General features: G+C 32.0%; 1 protein-coding gene across 6 annotated transcripts in view; it reads left to right on the top strand.

Moving 5' to 3' along the window:
- Positions 1–17594, top strand: part of LOC132737829 (multidrug resistance-associated protein 1-like) — a 78963-nt gene that overhangs the window by 36919 nt on the left and 24450 nt on the right. For 3 of the 6 annotated variants that reach the window (XM_060725182.1, XM_060725184.1, XM_060725185.1), the window contains exons 14-21: positions 145–211; positions 1254–1380; positions 3592–3768; positions 3999–4166; positions 4687–4867; positions 5340–5409; positions 6036–6291; positions 6791–7019. In XM_060725182.1, the coding sequence (XP_060581165.1) occupies positions 145–211; positions 1254–1380; positions 3592–3768; positions 3999–4166; positions 4687–4867; positions 5340–5409; positions 6036–6291; positions 6791–7019 (1275 nt within the window). Of the gene's footprint in view, positions 1–144; positions 212–1253; positions 1381–3591; positions 3769–3998; positions 4167–4686; positions 4868–5339; positions 5410–6035; positions 6292–6790; positions 7020–11195; positions 11507–13867; positions 14179–16409; positions 16721–17594 lie in introns of all 6 variants that reach the window. The other 3 variants (XM_060725183.1, XM_060725181.1, XM_060725180.1) reach the window with 3 other exon arrangements.

Here is a 17594-nt window from a genome sequence, read left to right on the forward strand (position 1 = left end):
CTTGCTTAAGGAGACAACGACTTGCCACTGACTTGGTTTGAACCCACACAGCTACAGGTCCATAGATTACTAGTCTGACGGGTCATGATATTCATGTTTAGCTGTTCAATTAAGTTTAAATGTAATGTTTTATTTTGTTTCTAGAATATGCTTTCTCTATAAAGAATGGATGCTTTTCTTGGGATTCAGCTGCTGGAACTACATTAAAAAAGTAGGTGTTTAACTTCTATCACTTAAATATGTTTAGAAGATTTAATTTTTTTTTTTTTATTTAGTATAAACAATTCAATTCAAAAGTTTAATTGTACAGAAGGCCTTAGGCACACAGTGCATAAAATATACAAATTATAGAATACAAATTAGTATTACTTGAGATACAGTATTGGTCAAATTTCTAACATATCTATACTAATTGACAGACAGATTTCTCTTTGTTCTTTTTTGCATTAAGTGATAGAAAGAGAATCGAAAGTCAAGGCTATCAGATTAATGAGTGTTTTGATTTTCTTTCTCTTTTGTATCATTGTCAAACATAAAACACGTTCCCTGTTGTCACAGTATGAAACCCCAGAAAAAAAGTAACCAGTGAACGAGCATCTAAATTAGATATTTCTATCGCTTTCCTGTTCTCTGCCATCACAATAAGAAGTAATAATAAGTAAACCCCAGCAAAAATGAGCCAATCAATGGGCATGCTTAGGAGTGCGGGTAACTAATACCTGCACTCCAGTTAACACACTGTGCATGTATATGTATAAGATTTAACTCTGACACATTTTCAACAGAAAGGTCCCCTAACTATGATACAACTCTATTATGAGCATCAATGATTCATGCCTGCTTACTGGAAGCAGTTTGTTCCATCTTTTGCTATCAGAAAATCTGGAAAGGTGGTATTTACTAACTTAATAAAGAGAATTATTAGTAGCTCATAATTTTTTGGCTTCTAGAATTTTTTTTTAAAATTCACCTGAAGTTATCAGAATCACTCCTGTATAGGTACCAAAATTACCAGATTGCTTTGATCATACTTAGTTAGCAATGAAATAACTAGATATAATGGATAATATTAATATTGATACTAAATTTTTGTAAATATCCATGTGATAGTAGATTTAAATGATCTTCAGAAAATTCCTTACATTATGTAAATAGTATATTACGAATTTCTGAAGGACATTTAGGAATTATTTTTTACATGCATATTAGGTAAATACTGTTAGTATCAACAGTTTGATTTTGACTTATTTCAGTATAAACTTGGAGGTACCAGAGGGGAGTTTGATTGCTGTTGTAGGGACTGTAGGCACTGGCAAGTCATCTTTATTACAGGCTATGCTTGGAGAAATGGAGAAATTAAGGGGAGATGTCACGATTAAGGTATGATAATTGTTATACATGGTTATGATGCAAGAATATTATATTGGAAAAAAAAAAACAATGCAACACTGCTGAACTTTATATAGACGATAGAAATTATTTTAGAACAACTAGAGTACTGGCATTTTGGATGGCACTTAATTTAATTGTTTCACAAAGATTGATTGTATTTTATATCATTTTTGTGTCGCCTTGAAAAGGTGACATATAGGGGTTACTTTTGTCGGCGGTGTCGGCGGCGTCTGTGTCGTTGTCGGCGTCATTGTCGGCGTCCCCTAAAGCTTGTCCGGAGCATAACTTAGTTACTATAAGTCTGATTTACTTCAAACTTGGTATGCATGCTTCTTTCAATAACGCGAAGTGCAGTGCACAAGGACCGGTACCCTGCAGTTCTTATTTTTTGAGTTATTGCCCTTTGTTAATTTTCATACTTTAATTTTGTCCGGGCCATTTCTCTTCAACTAAAAAAGCTATGGACTTGAAACTTCATGGGATGATAGATCTCATTATTAAGAAGTGCAGTGCACAAGAATCGGTACTCTGCACTTCCTAATTTTTGAGTTATTGCCCTTTGTTAATTTTCATACTTTATTTTTGTCCGGGCCATTTCTCCTAATGTATAAAAGCCATGGACTTGAAACTTCATAGGATGATAGGTCTCATTAAGAAGAAGTGCAGTGCACAAGAACTGGTACTCTGCATTTCTTATTTTTTGAGTTATTGCCCTTTGTTAATTTTCATACTTTAATTTTGTCCGGGCCATTTCTCTTCAACTAAAAAAGCTATGGACTTGAAACTTCATAGGATGATAGATCTCATTATTAAGAAGTGCAGTGCACAAGAATCGGTACTCTGCACTTCCTAATTTTTGAGTTATTGCCCTTTGTTAATTTTCATACTTTATTTTTGTCCGGGCCATTTCTCCTAATGTATAAAAGCCATGGACTTGAAACTTCATAGGATGATAGGTTTCATTAAGAAAAAGTGCAGTGCACAAGAACTGGTACTCTGCATTTCTTATTTTTTGAGTTATTGCCCTTTGTTTATTTACATACTTTAATTTTGTCCGGGCCATTTCTACTTAAGTATTAAAGCTATGGACTTGAAACTTCATAGGATGATAGATCTCATTATTAAGAAGTGCAGTGCACAAGAATCAGTACTCTGCATTTCTTAATTTTTGAGTTATGGCCCTTTGTTAATTTTCATACTTAATTTTTGTCCAGGCCATTTCTCCGAAAGTATAAAAGTTATGGACTTGAAACTTGATAGGATGATAGATCTCATTAAAAAGAAGTGCAGTGCATAAGAACTGATACTCTGCATTTCTTATTTTTGAGTTATTGCCCTTTGTTGATTTTCTTACTTTATTTTTGTCCTGGTCATTTCTCCTCAAGTATGAAAGCTATGGACTTGAAACATCATAGAATGATAGATCTTATTGATAAGAAGTGCAGTGTACAGAAACTGCTGCTCTGCACTTATTATTTTTTTAGTTATTGCCCTTTGTTATTTTTCATATTTCATTTTTGTCCTGGCCATTTCCCCTAAACTACATTGTTCACAAGGCGACACATTCGACTCGCGGAGTTCTAGTTTTGTAAAAATTTATTGAATTTATATCATGATTGTTTTGTTAAGATTAATTCAGATTTTATCATTATTTTTTCTTAAAGATTGATTGAATTTTATATCTTTATTGTTTTGTCAAGATTAATCTAAAGAAAAAGGGTACAAGGTTTCAAATGTAATTGGAAAATATTTGTTTTAATAAGGATTGAACTTATGTTTTTGATGATTTTCCTTAAGATGTTTGACACTTTTAATCAAAGTGAAATGGGATTAAAAGATGGCTTCTTAAATCATGAAATAATGCAAATGATGAAATATAATCTGCTGTATATGCATGGATTATGTAAGGTATTGTTAATTATTGTGACATTTACATGAGTATTAAAATAACATAGCATATATGGCGAAAAAGATGCTCTGCCCATTGGGCTATTTATCTATGGGAGGACCCTAGATAATGTTGGTATAACTTTTGGTCTGATCGTTTTGTATGTACATTGTATTTATGCTTAAGATTATAATGTTAGATTGTGTAAATTTATCATGTACAAAATATTCAATAAAATATTCTTAAACTAAGTCTATATGTCACCAATATAATCGAAAGTAGTTATGATTTACATTACTTGTATATTTCAGGGATCTATAGCATATGTGTCTCAGCAGGCCTGGATACAGAACGCCACTCTACAAGATAATATTCTGTTTGGTAAATCAGCTGATGTTAGCCAGTACCGTAATGTTATAGAGGCATGTGCTTTGCAACCAGATCTAGAAATTATGCCTGCTGGGGACCAGACAGAAATTGGAGAAAAGGTGATTATATTAGACTGTTTACCCTTTTACAGAACTCTAGTCTTGCTTGAAAACATAAATTAAACAAACTACTAAGATTGAAGTTTTAGGAGGAAAAAAAACAAAACAGTATGTCTTGCCAATGAAGTTGTTTTTATTTAAAAAATTGTTTTGAAGTTTATTTGGGAATAACTCCCTTGTAAGCTTGAAGGTCAAGTTTCACAGTAAAATTTATGGATATTTATTTCCAGGGTATTAACCTGTCTGGCGGGCAGAAACAGCGTGTTAGTTTAGCAAGAGCAGTGTACCAGGATAGAGACCTATATTTGTTAGATGACCCACTGAGTGCCGTTGACTCGCATGTTGGTAAACATATCTTTGAAAATGTCATTGGACCAGATGGCCTGTTGAAGGGAAAGGTAATACATTTATAAAATTATTTTACTCTTTCTCCTATATAATGATTAGCCAAAAGTTACATTTTATTAATCAGTTTTTTAAGTAATGGCTTATCCAAATAGGTCATGTTATTATCCAATCTTAAACTCAGACAGTTATATTCGTGTTGTTGTATTTCAGTACCATAGGAAAAAATGTTGTTTTATCACTTGTGCTGATTTGTTAAATTATAATTTTATGTTGATATATTTTACAAATTTGTATTTTGATACCTAAACCTGACTGTTTTATATAGTCTAGTAAAGTTGATCTTATCAATATTAATCTTTTATATAATAAGTTAATTAAGTTGCAAAAAAAAATTGTGTTTACCTTTAAATTTGTCAGTTAACATTGCCTATTGGTTAACATTTTCCATCTGATATTTTATTTATATATATATGTCATGAAACTAAGGATTCAATCCTGATTATGTACAAATATCATATGCCAACAATATACCATATAGGATATCATATATCCATATTTTCTCTATTACAGACAAGAGTGTTGGTGACACATGGTGTAGGATTCTTGCCCTATGTAGATACTATAGTTGTCCTAGCCGATGGTCAGATCTCGGAGATTGGTTCATACAAGCAGCTACTTGACCATGATGGAGCGTTTGCTCAGTTTCTCAAAAACTACCTAACTGAAGAGTTGCAAAAAGAAAATGCAGAAGGTGATTTATTGTGTTCTACTGACAAATTCTTACATTGATATAAAAAGTTTAAGATATATGAAGAGGTCTGTGTTTCAATTTTGGAATTTTTTGTGTCATTTAAATATCGGACGGTTTTTTTAAAGTGACGTTATGCTCATTGATTACTTATTTTGACTTTCACCTGTTCACTCACTATATTACCTTGAATGGGCATAATATCACTTAAATACATAAAATAGGATATGATGATAATAGTTTTGCATATAACTCATAAAAATTGTCAGTTAAAACCAATATAATATCTTGGTTTGAATTTTTATCCATAATTGATTACACTGCTTCCTAATTATTTAATTGAAAAGGTTATTGTGTATATGTTGATTGTTAAATTTGAGAATATTAGGCCTAATGCTATATCTGTTACTCCCAGGTTCATATATATCTTACAAGGCGTTGGTAAATGTTTATATGTCATATTATTCTATTGCAGACATGGAGTTAGATGTGGAGACCATTTCACAGATTGAAACATTTGTAGGTCAGAGTGCTGCATTACAAAGGTACAATTTGACTTCATAAATGAATCTGTTCTATGTAAAATAGTGTGCAAAATAGGTCAATGTCTTATAAGAGTCATGGTAATTAACTGTTCACAAATTAGGGGGAAGGGTGTCCGTGGCCGAGTGGTTAAGGTCGGTGACTTCAAACCACTTGCCCCTCACCGCAGTGGGTTCGAATCCCGACAGGGACTTTGGATTCTTTCATGTGAGGAAGCTATCCAGCTAGCTTACGGAACATCGGTGGTTCTACTCGGTGCCTGAAATAATGCACGGAAAGGGCACCTGAGGTCTTCCTCCACCAGTAAAGCTGGAACGTCGCGATATGACCTATACTGTGTCGATGTGACGTAAAACCCAAAACAAACAAAACAAATTAGGGGAGATAGTTTGTAAGCTGCTGGTAGCTAAGTCAGTAGAGCTGCAGTACGGTATTCTGAAGGTCCCGGGTTCCAGTCCATCATTTTCTTCTAAATGATTTCAATGTATGGAAAGAACATCTTATAAGAGCTTGCTTACAAGATAGTAAAATTAGTACATCTTTTAGGTATTGGTATAGCAAATTTTTGTGAACCGGAAATAATAAATTTATTGTTTCAGTATTGAATGAGGTTAATCTTTCTTTACAGACAAGTATCTGTTTTATCTGAGCGTATGAGGAACATATCGGAGGCTGTATCTACCCCACCAGGTACCCCAGATATATCTCGTAAAGGGGCCACTCCGGGGTCTCCAAACTTAAACAAGAATGCTTCTGGTAGTAAAACACACTTAACATCCCAGAAATCTCTACATGAAGTAGGTAATGGCATTGACAAGAAGGCTGGAAACAAGAAAGATGAAGAGAAGAAACTCATAGAGGCTGAGAAAATGGAGACTGACAGAGTGAGTATATCAAACAGTCATGGTTATTACATGGTTATTTTGTTGATTCCTTTAAACTGACAAATTAAGATAAATACTTCTTGTTTATTAAATGATGGACATTTTTTATTTGTAAAATTCCAACGTTGAAATTTGGTGTGCATTATATTTAATTTTTGAAAAATGAATTTTGTGCATTATGCACACAACATACACATGATTAATTAATATTGCATACTGTGTTTGAATCGATTACCAATGAATATTATGTGTTTAATACTATAATAATTTAATATCAAGATATAAGTATTATGTGCAAGTATACAATATGATTACAAATGTATGTTGTTTTCTATATACTTTACATATAAGTATTTTTTTTTTTAAATTTTTATTTGTCTTTTTCCACTGGCTTTTTAAAGGTTCAACCTAAAACCTTGCTGTTAAAATACTTAACTGATGCACAGCTTTTGATTTTTTTTCTCCCAACTTTAAATACTTGAATGTTTGGTGTTTTTAGGTAAAACTTGGTGTATTTGCTGCCTATGTGAAGTCAGTTGGTGTTTTACTCAGTGTACTGACTGTGGTATTTTATATATTATACAATGCTGCCAACTTATACTCAAACATATGGTTGAGTGAGTGGAGTAATGATGTAACTCATTACAACATGTCGGCTAATTTTACAGTAGACACTGCACAGAGAGACATGAGATTAGGTATCTACGGCCTGTTGGGGTTCATACAAGGTACGTCTGCACTCAGAATGATGGACAAGTTTCTTGTTTAATTGCTCAATTTCCATCAAGTCTTCTTAAATGACTGGAAAGAGGGGTAAAGAATTTGTCCAGATTTCAAGACAACATACTCTGAATTTGTACTGTGTTAAAAGAATGCTTGATCTTAAATAATTAAAATAATAATATTGAAACTGCATGCATGCTTAAAATAATGATTTAAATCTTGAAACATATTTGTATAATATTGAATGAGAAATATTATTGTGTTCATGTTACAGAAAGCAGAAAAAAATTCTTAATTGCATTTCAGATTATTATGAAACATTTTTATGATATGAATGTTTTTATATGTATTTCAAATAGCACAGTCCTTTGTTTATCTATAAGTTCTTCGGTTACAGTGAATATAAGTTTTACCTAAAATATGAATGTTTTACATATATGTTTATTGGACTATCAGAAGATTTTAAAAAATATGTTGGTGATTTTTTACTATTAATTCTTAATTTGCTGACACAGAAACTTGTAAAAAGATAAAGAAGGATTGTGTTATACCTTTGTTTATTGTTAAATATAATATGCTATTGGTACTGGCGTTAGCTGACAACCATGAGGCTGATATTTTAACAACTCTGTATTGCATGCTTTATAACCCATGTTTGGTTATGATATATGATAAATTGAGGTTCTTCAAAACTAATGACAGACATTGACAGTTAAGGAAAATTGCCATTTTGACATGATTGTCCACCTTATCTTGATATATTGCAACAATTCTTGTACATTGTTAAACTGGCTTTAGCAAAATTATATCTTACCTATTTAGTGTATTAAATTATAAATCATAATGGGGCAATCAAAGTTTACCAGTTACTGTCTGTATGGAATAACTTGTTTTGTTGTTGAAATATTTTGCTTGTTGGGTTGTCAGCTACAATTTAATGCTAGACTTTACTTGTTTCATCTGTTATTTGCATGCCTTTGCCTCTACCTTTGCATGTTACTAAAAATGGTTGTGGCTTCAAGATAATATGTATTGAGATGACAGATTTAGTCAGTAATAATTTTTAATCTGAAATATTATTTTACCATTGTTTTACCATCATGATTATTTTAGGTCAAGTGTCTGTCTCTAGGAGTAAAGATAATTAAAAAAAAAATAAAGAAAAAGATGGATTTTAGTATAAAATGAACATGGTTTCTTGTTATCATTAAAGGTTTATAGCCCATGCGATGTATAACTGTCATATCAACACCTTTATTACAAGTTAACAACCATTTTACACACACACAAATCCTTTGATCACCTTTAATCTTCATGTAACCCTTACACTCTAACCTATGTAACCTCTACCTACTAATCAATAACAGAATTCTTGCTTATAACACACGGCTAAACTTATAATTAAATACTAAATTAATTCAGCGTTGCTTTATTAAACTACTTACTGCTTATAGAATAAAAAAGACTTTGATAAAGTCTGCATTCGTAAAGTAATTATATTAAAAAATATACCTAAGTAAAATTATATTAAACTTAAAAAAGGTAAAATATGGCAATAAATAAATGAAAAAAATTTTTTTAGTGATTGAATGGCAAAAAGCTAACTGGATTAAAAACAACTTTAATTCCTAATAATGTTCACAGAGAAAGACTAGTGTACTATGCCTTTGCCATCAGTATAGAGCCAGGACATCTATTGTACAGTCTGTCAAGTTTATACTATTGGCTAGTCATGATAATATTCCTAACATTGATAAATGGACTGTTTCAAAATTGAATTCTCGCCGTTACGGTAATTATTCCGGTGGCGTGTGAAAACAAACCGTAACACTAACTTTAAAAAGAAATAAGGCAATCCCATTCTGGATTTTCAGCAAGTTACTGGCCAAAGAATAAAAGTAATGACTAAAATTATCAATAAGTTATCATGAAGTCTGGATTAGAAACAGTTAATAAATACAATGTATAATCTATTCATTATCAATGACTAATATTAAAATGACACATCTTAATTATGTTTAAAATAAAATCAGACTTTTCAAGATTACAGTTATGAAGTTTAAAAATTGTAACAAACAGTTTTAACAAAGGGGAAAAGTTTTAGGTCATTCATATATTAGATCTACTTTATAAATACAGAATATATTTTAAATTGATTGTGTAGGAAGCTATAAGGTTATAGACAGGCTCACGTCACGAATCCATTCTTGGAACCAACCAGTATGAAGCAATGCTCCAAAAAAAAAAACAGTGGCATGGCCCTGACAGTGTTTGAACCCACACAGCCAGAAATCCTAAGATTACTAGTCTGACATGATAACCACTTGGCCAAACTTCCGCAAAATGTACTTAAAACTAATAAATAATAAAATAAGGACAAGCTAAATGATGAAATGATAAGAACAAGTAATCTAAACATGTAAATATTTTGTTAAATTTATGAGCTTGTTTGGAAACTGCTGATTATTTCTGTGTTTTTCTTAGGAGGTTTTTCGTTTTCCAATCAATCAAAGTGTAGACTACATATATTTCTTTTTTTGTCTACTGTATAAAACTATAGAACTACATGTATATTAGTTTGTTGTATAAACTATAGTCCTGTATAGTAAAATTGGCTTTCTTGTCAACTGTACATCCTACAATATAGTCTCTGGTGGTGTTTTTTCCACACCAACAGCTGATAATTGTAGTTGTTTTTCGTTGTTAATGAAACTGTTTGTTTTATACAAAAATAAAATGTAATTTTCACATTGTTACACATAGATCACATGAATTACGATAGCTGTTTTAGACAAAACGACAAGAATTGAAGGATATGGACCAAAATGGCCAATTCGATTGTTTAAAAAATCTTTACCGTGATAAAAATAGTGTATTATTAGGAAGAAATTATTAGGTCAGCTTGGTTTTTACTGAATTTTTAGCTGGGGGTTTTCCAATTTTGAAACACAGTTACAGATATCATTTGTTGGGCTAGTGTGTTTGTGTGAGCAGTTGAAGACCACCATTGAATTATTGTTTAGAGATCTTTGCCTGTCTTGCATGTAAAATGTTGGAGGGAACACTGTTATGTCCAAATATCTAAGAGAAAGAATTTTGATTGATATCTTCAGTACATGTTTAACACCATAAGAAATATTGCACTTCACTGTCAATTGTGGGGTGTTTTTTGTTATTTTGCACATATTTTTGCAAAGTTTGAGTAGGTCTGGTAGATTTTTGGTGAATCCCTGGCCAGATATTGGTCAGGATTTAAATAAAAAAGATATGTTCTGATTTTACTGTATGCTTTAATTATGTCTCAGTCAAACAAAGCATTTTAATTTTCCTGTCACCGACTTCTTATTTCAAGATTGCACATGCACAAAACTCCATGCAGAATAGCATTGTGAAGAATTTGAAGCATTATTTAAATTGTCCAAGTTATGATAAGCAAATAAAAAAAAAGAAAGAAAAGAAAGAAACATAATACACAGTATTGTTGCAATGTAGAATGTCAAAGGCTTGTTTTTATTTGTTAGTGGCATTGATTCTTGAAATCTTGCATTTAGTTTTCCGTAGCTCTGCATTGTATACTTTAATATGTAATAAATACTAGCAATATTTTTTTAATATTATTATATTGATATTATGCTTGAACATTATTGAGTTTATTTAAATGATTTGTTAGAATTATATAGCTTTAAAAAAGGAAATGCAATTATAAATAACAGATACAAATTACTAATAATTCTGTGCAGGGATTTTATAACTACGGTACATTGAATATATGGGATGACAATGAAATTAAAGATAATATTTTATGTATATACCATACTAGTAGAACAACTAATAAGTACAGGGAAATAACATGTCACTGGGTGTACACTGTAGAAAATATATCATGAATATAAATAACTTGGATAGATATATATATGGATAATTATCTTCTGTAGGTTCAAAGCCTGGTAGGGATGTAAAATTCTTTTGTGTGATGAAACTATACTGGTAGTTTATGCAATGTTGATTATTCTACGGTATATTTCTCACTTGTGCCTAGAACATTGCATGGAATGTTGCCATATGACTTTAAATAACTTCATTGTGACTACAGGTTAAATACAAGAATAAAGTGGCATAATTTCAGAGCTTAGGTAAATGTTATCAATAGCTGATTTTTGAACGATATATTCCTTTTTTAGGTGTATTTGTCATAGCAGCAAGTATCTCGTTATTTATCGGCAATGTTCGAGCGGGTCGCAGAATTCATTTATGGATTTTAAGAAACATTGTAGCATCCCCTATGTCGTTTTTTGACACAACACCAGGGGGTCGAATATTAAACAGATTTAGTAAAGACATAGATGTGATTGACACATTAATTGCAATCAACTTCCAGGCGTGGATAACGTGCCTTCTTCGTGTACTCAGTGTTCCAATTGTGATAGGATTTAGTACTCCCTTGTTTCTGACAGTGTTTGTGCCCATCCTTTTCCTTTACCTTGTTATCCAGGTTAGTTAATGTAAAAGGTTGTTATGGGGGATCCAGCAGTTGAAGAGGTTGACAAAATGGACATAATAACCCAATTTGCTTAACTTTTAATGTCAGACAGTTTTTTAATTTCAATGTACTGTTCAGTTGATTTAAATGGCATAAAAAGACCATGTGCCCATTCAGATGGATTTAAGTATTAAAACAGCATCATATTTTACTCAGGATTTAATTAATGTATAAAGGGAATTAATTCAAAGAACGAATCAATTCAAAGAAAGAAAAAATACTTTTCTGCTATATCGAATTCAAAGAAACCTTTAAGAATGTAAATTAAGTATCCCTGTAGCCTTGTTTTCTCTTAAAGTGTATATACGGTACTTTTCCTTGTAACTGCCTTTATTATAACACTGGAGAAACTGTGCTTGCAAAAGCAATTCAGTTTAACATACACAGTTTAACGTATGTCTACATAACATCTAACTTAGGACAGTTCTTTTTTTAGTTTATTAATTTAATATAAAAAATGTAACTTATTAACAAAACAGCATCAATTTTCAACAATTTCATTATTTATGTTTGAACTAATTTTCTTCAAACCTTTAACAGTGAAAGTTATCAATGAAATCAGCCTCAACAAATTGCTTCTTACCTTAAACCATGAGAAATAAAAATTCTTTAAAATTTCTCAGGAGTGCTTACTACCAGCTACACCAATATTTAATTAAAATGGTCTTGTACAAGACTCCTAAGAGTTGCCTGCTTAATAATACTCACAATGCCAGAAAGGACTTGATTTATGATGGAACCTCATTAAGACTAAGTATAGTTTTAAGCTGCATGCCTCCAGATGAACAAAATATTTAAAAGAACAGTGACATACTGTAAAAAGACCTAAAGCTATACAATTTGGACTAAATGCACAGTTGTAAATTTACCTAGATTTTGACTGATTGACCTTCTTTTTGTATTGAGAGCTACAACATTGAAAATTGAGTTACTGCCACTTTCTTTGTTAACTTGACAATATTCTACTCTACATTTTAATAATTTTCATGAAAATTTGCATAAATTTGGAGGCATTCTGCTTTAACACATTAAATTAATAAAAACTAAACAATAATTAAAAAATATAACAATTTTAATCTTAAATTCTCACAATGCATGAACACTTCTCTTCAAATTTATTAAAAACAGAATGTAATTTATACTAACCAATACAATTTCAGGATTTTATCAATGAAATTTTCTTCAACTACCACTCACTGTTGCTGTAAGCTGCAGCTTTTCATTTAAAGTAATCAGAAAATAATTGGAAACTTTGTTCAAGAACATGCTGTACATGTACATGGAACTATTCAAATGTAGAATATTTTTCTTACAGTCCATTTTCAGAGCTTTGAATACATATTTGCATCAATATACTTTAAAATAAATAATTGTACAGGATTCTGTTTTGTACAACTTTAACATTGAAGAAGATTCATACATTTCAATGGAAATGTAAAAAGATTGTATTATTTGTGAAAGTAAATTTGATGTAATTTACAAAGCAGAGAAGATCTACAAATGATGATTGATGTTTTAAAAGACCTATTTAGAGCAAGGAAAATGTGCACAAAATGCTATAGTTTAATTAACCTGCTTACATTTACAATATAATCAGCTGACTGGCCCTGAATTTTGAACTATCCTTTGAGAAATTTTGAAGTTGTTATAGTATGGTGATTAGGAAAGTCAGACTGCAGTAGTTTGCAAACTGGCCTAAATCTATACTGGTGACAAAGGCAAGTAATGATTGCTCCACCATGCAGAGGTAAAGAGAGCTTGGCTTTTTATTTTATATACCAAAAGCACATTGTACTCGAGGTGAGCTAGTGTGAGCACTCAGTTTAAATTTCTGCCAACTGATCCAACAACATTTATCTTTGAATGACCACAATTATTTTTATATGATTTGAATATTTAATTTTATAGAACTAATTCTCTAGTGGCTGTCTAGGACAATAATTATTGTTCATGCAAAAAAACAAAACAAAAAAAACTAAGAAGTAGGCTTGTGAATACCTATTTGTATTTAGAAAAAACTTTCAAAATATGCTTTGTGAACCATGGTGAGTCTTTTGACCCCTTGTTATGTTTTGTGTTAAATTAAAATTTGCCTTTCAACCTCTGTGCTTAAACCTATGAGATGATACATTTGTTTAGAAATTGAATGGTAAATGTTTGGCTTATCATTGTTATAACTTCATCATTTGATATGAAAACAGTTTAAAAGATAGATATAATAAATGTATAGGTTTTACATGAATTATAGAAAAAAGCAATTTTTCTAAATCTTAAAAAACACAGTTCGTCATAGGTGATTTTAAATAATTTCAGGAGCGTTTCTGTTGTGTGGTGCTCTAAGTTTATTTATTGGGAATGTCCGAGCTGGACGTCGACTTCATAGCAGAATTTTGAAGAACATTGTAGCATCCCCTATGTCATTTTTTGACACGACCCCATCTGGGAGAATAATGAATAGGTTTGGCAAGGATATAGATACGATAGATACAATTATAGTACAAAATGTGCGTTTTTTCATCAGCTCCTTGCTCCAGATACTGACCGTACCTATTGTGATAGGGTACAGTACTCCGTTGATACTTACAATCTTCGTACCTATCGCAGTTTTCTATTTTTTTGTACAGGTTAGTTTGCATATTTTTATCATTCTAATTAATGGGTGAAACATCATGTTTACCGCAAATGGGATTTAATATACTAGAATTTATGAGATTTTGTCACTTTGCATGTCAAAACTTCTATTTTGAAATCTTGCCTGTAATTTGAAGTTGCCAGATTTTAGATTAAATCAAAAGTTAAGTTGTATTCCCATCATTATTTTGATGTGATTCATCTCCAGTTTTACAGACATGATTATTGAAGACCAGTGCCATTGAATCTGCCCTAACATTGTTTTCACAGCAAGAATAAGAAACAGTGTAACTTTAGCCTTATAAATGAAGAAATAGTGTGTTTTGAGACAAATATTGTTATAACTTTACATCAAAGACAGTCATTGTTAAAACTTTTCTTTTACATCAACTAGGAGAATAATAAAATATTCAAAAACATAGTAAAATACTTTCAAAGTTGCATACAATACATCAATATTCCAAATAATGAATAAATATTCACTTATGGTATGATCAAGAAAATTATTGATTAATAATTATGAATTTAATTTAGGCTAGTCTTCTAATTTATAATGCTTCATACTTTTAAAAAGCATTTACACATTTATTTTGTTTGAAACATTCAATAACTATCTGACATCACTAATAAAAACTAGCATCACTGAAAATAACATCTTTTTAAAAAGTGTGCAATTGGTGTAGTAGAGATATTAATATTTTGCTGTGAATTATTTTTATTTTAACTACTTGTACAATTGTGGAGCCAAAGTTACAAGGTAGTTTAAAAGTATGTTGATATTTCAAGTTTGTCCTAGTCCTTTTTCTCTACTTTTATCTTGTTCGTGTTTCTCCTCGAGACAATGTTTTGGAATGATAAGCGTTTGTTCAAGTCTATTTTTCACTCAGGTTGTATTTAGTTTTTTGTTAAAAAGCATGCCCATTTTTTAGGAAATAATGCATGAATTACAGTAATTATAAGGTCAGTAAGAGCTGACAATATTAGTTATATACTTTAAGTCTGATCGCTAAAAATAAAAAATAAAAACACAAATTTTATCTGAAAGAATGTGAAACTTAGGTCATTGGCTGTTTCCATGGTAACCATTGGCAACAAATTTAAAAGGACTTGCTTGATTTAAATATAATTGTACAGAAAGATTTACACAACTGTTTCTGTATCAATATTTGAGCGGCGTCACAACAAAACCAACATAATGGGTTTGCGACCAGCATGGATCCTGATCAGACTGCGCGGATGCTGGTCGCAAACCCACTATGTTGGTTTTGTCGTGAAGCGGCTCATTTGTCATTAAATCTTGTAATAATACTCTTAACAGAAAATTGATCATTGACATATTAACAAGACAGGTTAGTGTACTTTACTATCCTGTTATCTTATGAGGCAGAGTCATTAAATCATTTGCAATCAGTTAATTGCCCGATTAAATGCACTAAACCTTAGACATAAAAAGACTGTAGTGGTTCGTAGTTTTTGCCTGAAATTACGTGCATATTCATACAATTTTGATTAAGTTAATACTTGCTATGTAGTTTGATTAAATTCATTTGCTTTTTTATTTGATTTAGTTAATAGTTTGATTTGTGTTGCATGAGGTTAATTTTAAAATTTCGATACAATTGGATTTGCATGATCTGTGATTAATGTTGTTGTATTCAAACAAACTATATGCTGGTATTTGCTCCATTTATTGATAGTCTTAATTAGTTGCATTACCAAAATTGAAAATATGAGCCGCGTCATGACAAAACCATAGTAATGGGTTTGCGACCAGCATGGATCCAGACCAGTCCAGACCAGACCAGATTCGCGCAGTCTGACCAGGATCCATGCTGTCGCTTACAAAGTCTATAACAAGTAGTGAAACTGATAGCCAACAGCATGGATCCTGATCAGACTGCATGGATGCGCAGGCTGGTCTGGATCCATGCTGGTCGCAAACCCATTATGTTGGTTTTTTCGTGATCGGCTCATATATATTACATATACCAGTGATGGTACCTGTTTAGACACGATAATAGTGTCTGACAGTGACACTTAATCTAAATAAAATCAATATATGGGGCAAATACCAATGATGTTATGTTGAGGTTCCTTTTATTTATTTCCCCTTATTGGTGTCTTCATATGCATGCATCACAATGAATATTAGCATGTCTGTATTGTGTGCATTACCAAACCTTCTAGTTTAATATAGGTATATGTAACTATGGTCTGTTTACAGGAGTATTTGTTGTGGCTGGTGCCCTCTCTTTATATATTGGTAATGTTAGAGCTGGAAGAACCCTACATGGGGCTATTCTTGGTAACATAGCCCGTTCGCCCATTTGTTTCTTTGACACAACACCTTTAGGGCGTATAATGAACAGATTTAGCAAAGACATTGATACAATAGATGTGACAATAGCCCACAATTTCCAGATGTGGATTTCCTGTTTTCTGCGTGTGATCACTGTGCCTATCATAGTGGGCATGAGCACACCATTGTTTCTTACATGTATTGTGCCCCTCTTCATATTCTACTTAGTGGTACAGGTGGGTGAGGCAGTATTTTTTACGCGATCACTTCATTCGGGAGATGCAGCAGTTTGAATGTTTTCACCTTAAAACATTTTATTTTTCAATTTTTCTGTTTTATCATTCTTTTATTGTTTTGTTAAGTGTCTCTTCTTTCGCAGAATGTATAATAATGAAAAGCTTCTTATGGTCTTCTAGATATGCATTAAAACAAGGCTTCTCATGCATACTGATTGTAGGAGATTGTATTATCGTAGCATGGGCTAACAATAAGAATTTTCTGTTAATGTATTATAGTTTGGGGACCTTAAAATCTGTTGAAAATGTGTCAGAGTTTAATCGTATACATATACATGCACAGTGCGTTAATGGGAGTACAGGTTTTAGTTACGCGCACTCTAGAGCATGCCCATTGATTGCCCATTAATTATGTCTCCCCCACCTCGGGGGGGAGACATATTGTTTTTGCCCTGTCCGTCCGTCAGTCCGTCCGTCCGTCAGTCCGTCCGTCCATTCTTCGTTTCCGGACGATAACTAGAGTTCCTTTTGACCTACAGCTCTCAAACTTCATAGGATGAATGGTCTTATTGAGCAGATGATCCCTATTGTTTTTGGGGTCAGTAGTTCAAAGGTCAAGGTCACAGTGACCATTGGTCAATTTCTCGTTTCCGGATGATAACTAGAGTTCCTTTTGACCTACAGCCCTCAAACTTCATAGGATGATTGGTCTTATAGAGCTGATGATCCCTATTGTTTTTGGGGTCAGTAGGTCAAAGGTCAAGGTCACACTGACCGTTGGTCAATTTCTCGTTTCCGGATGATAACTAGAGTTCCTTTAGACCTACAGACCTCAAACTTCATAGGATGATTGGTCTTATTATGCAGATGATCC

This window comes from Ruditapes philippinarum, unplaced genomic scaffold (assembly GCF_026571515.1).
Source record: "Ruditapes philippinarum isolate M1 unplaced genomic scaffold, ASM2657151v2 ctg125_1_1_1_1, whole genome shotgun sequence".
Classification (NCBI taxonomy): Eukaryota; Metazoa; Mollusca; class Bivalvia; order Venerida; family Veneridae; genus Ruditapes; species Ruditapes philippinarum.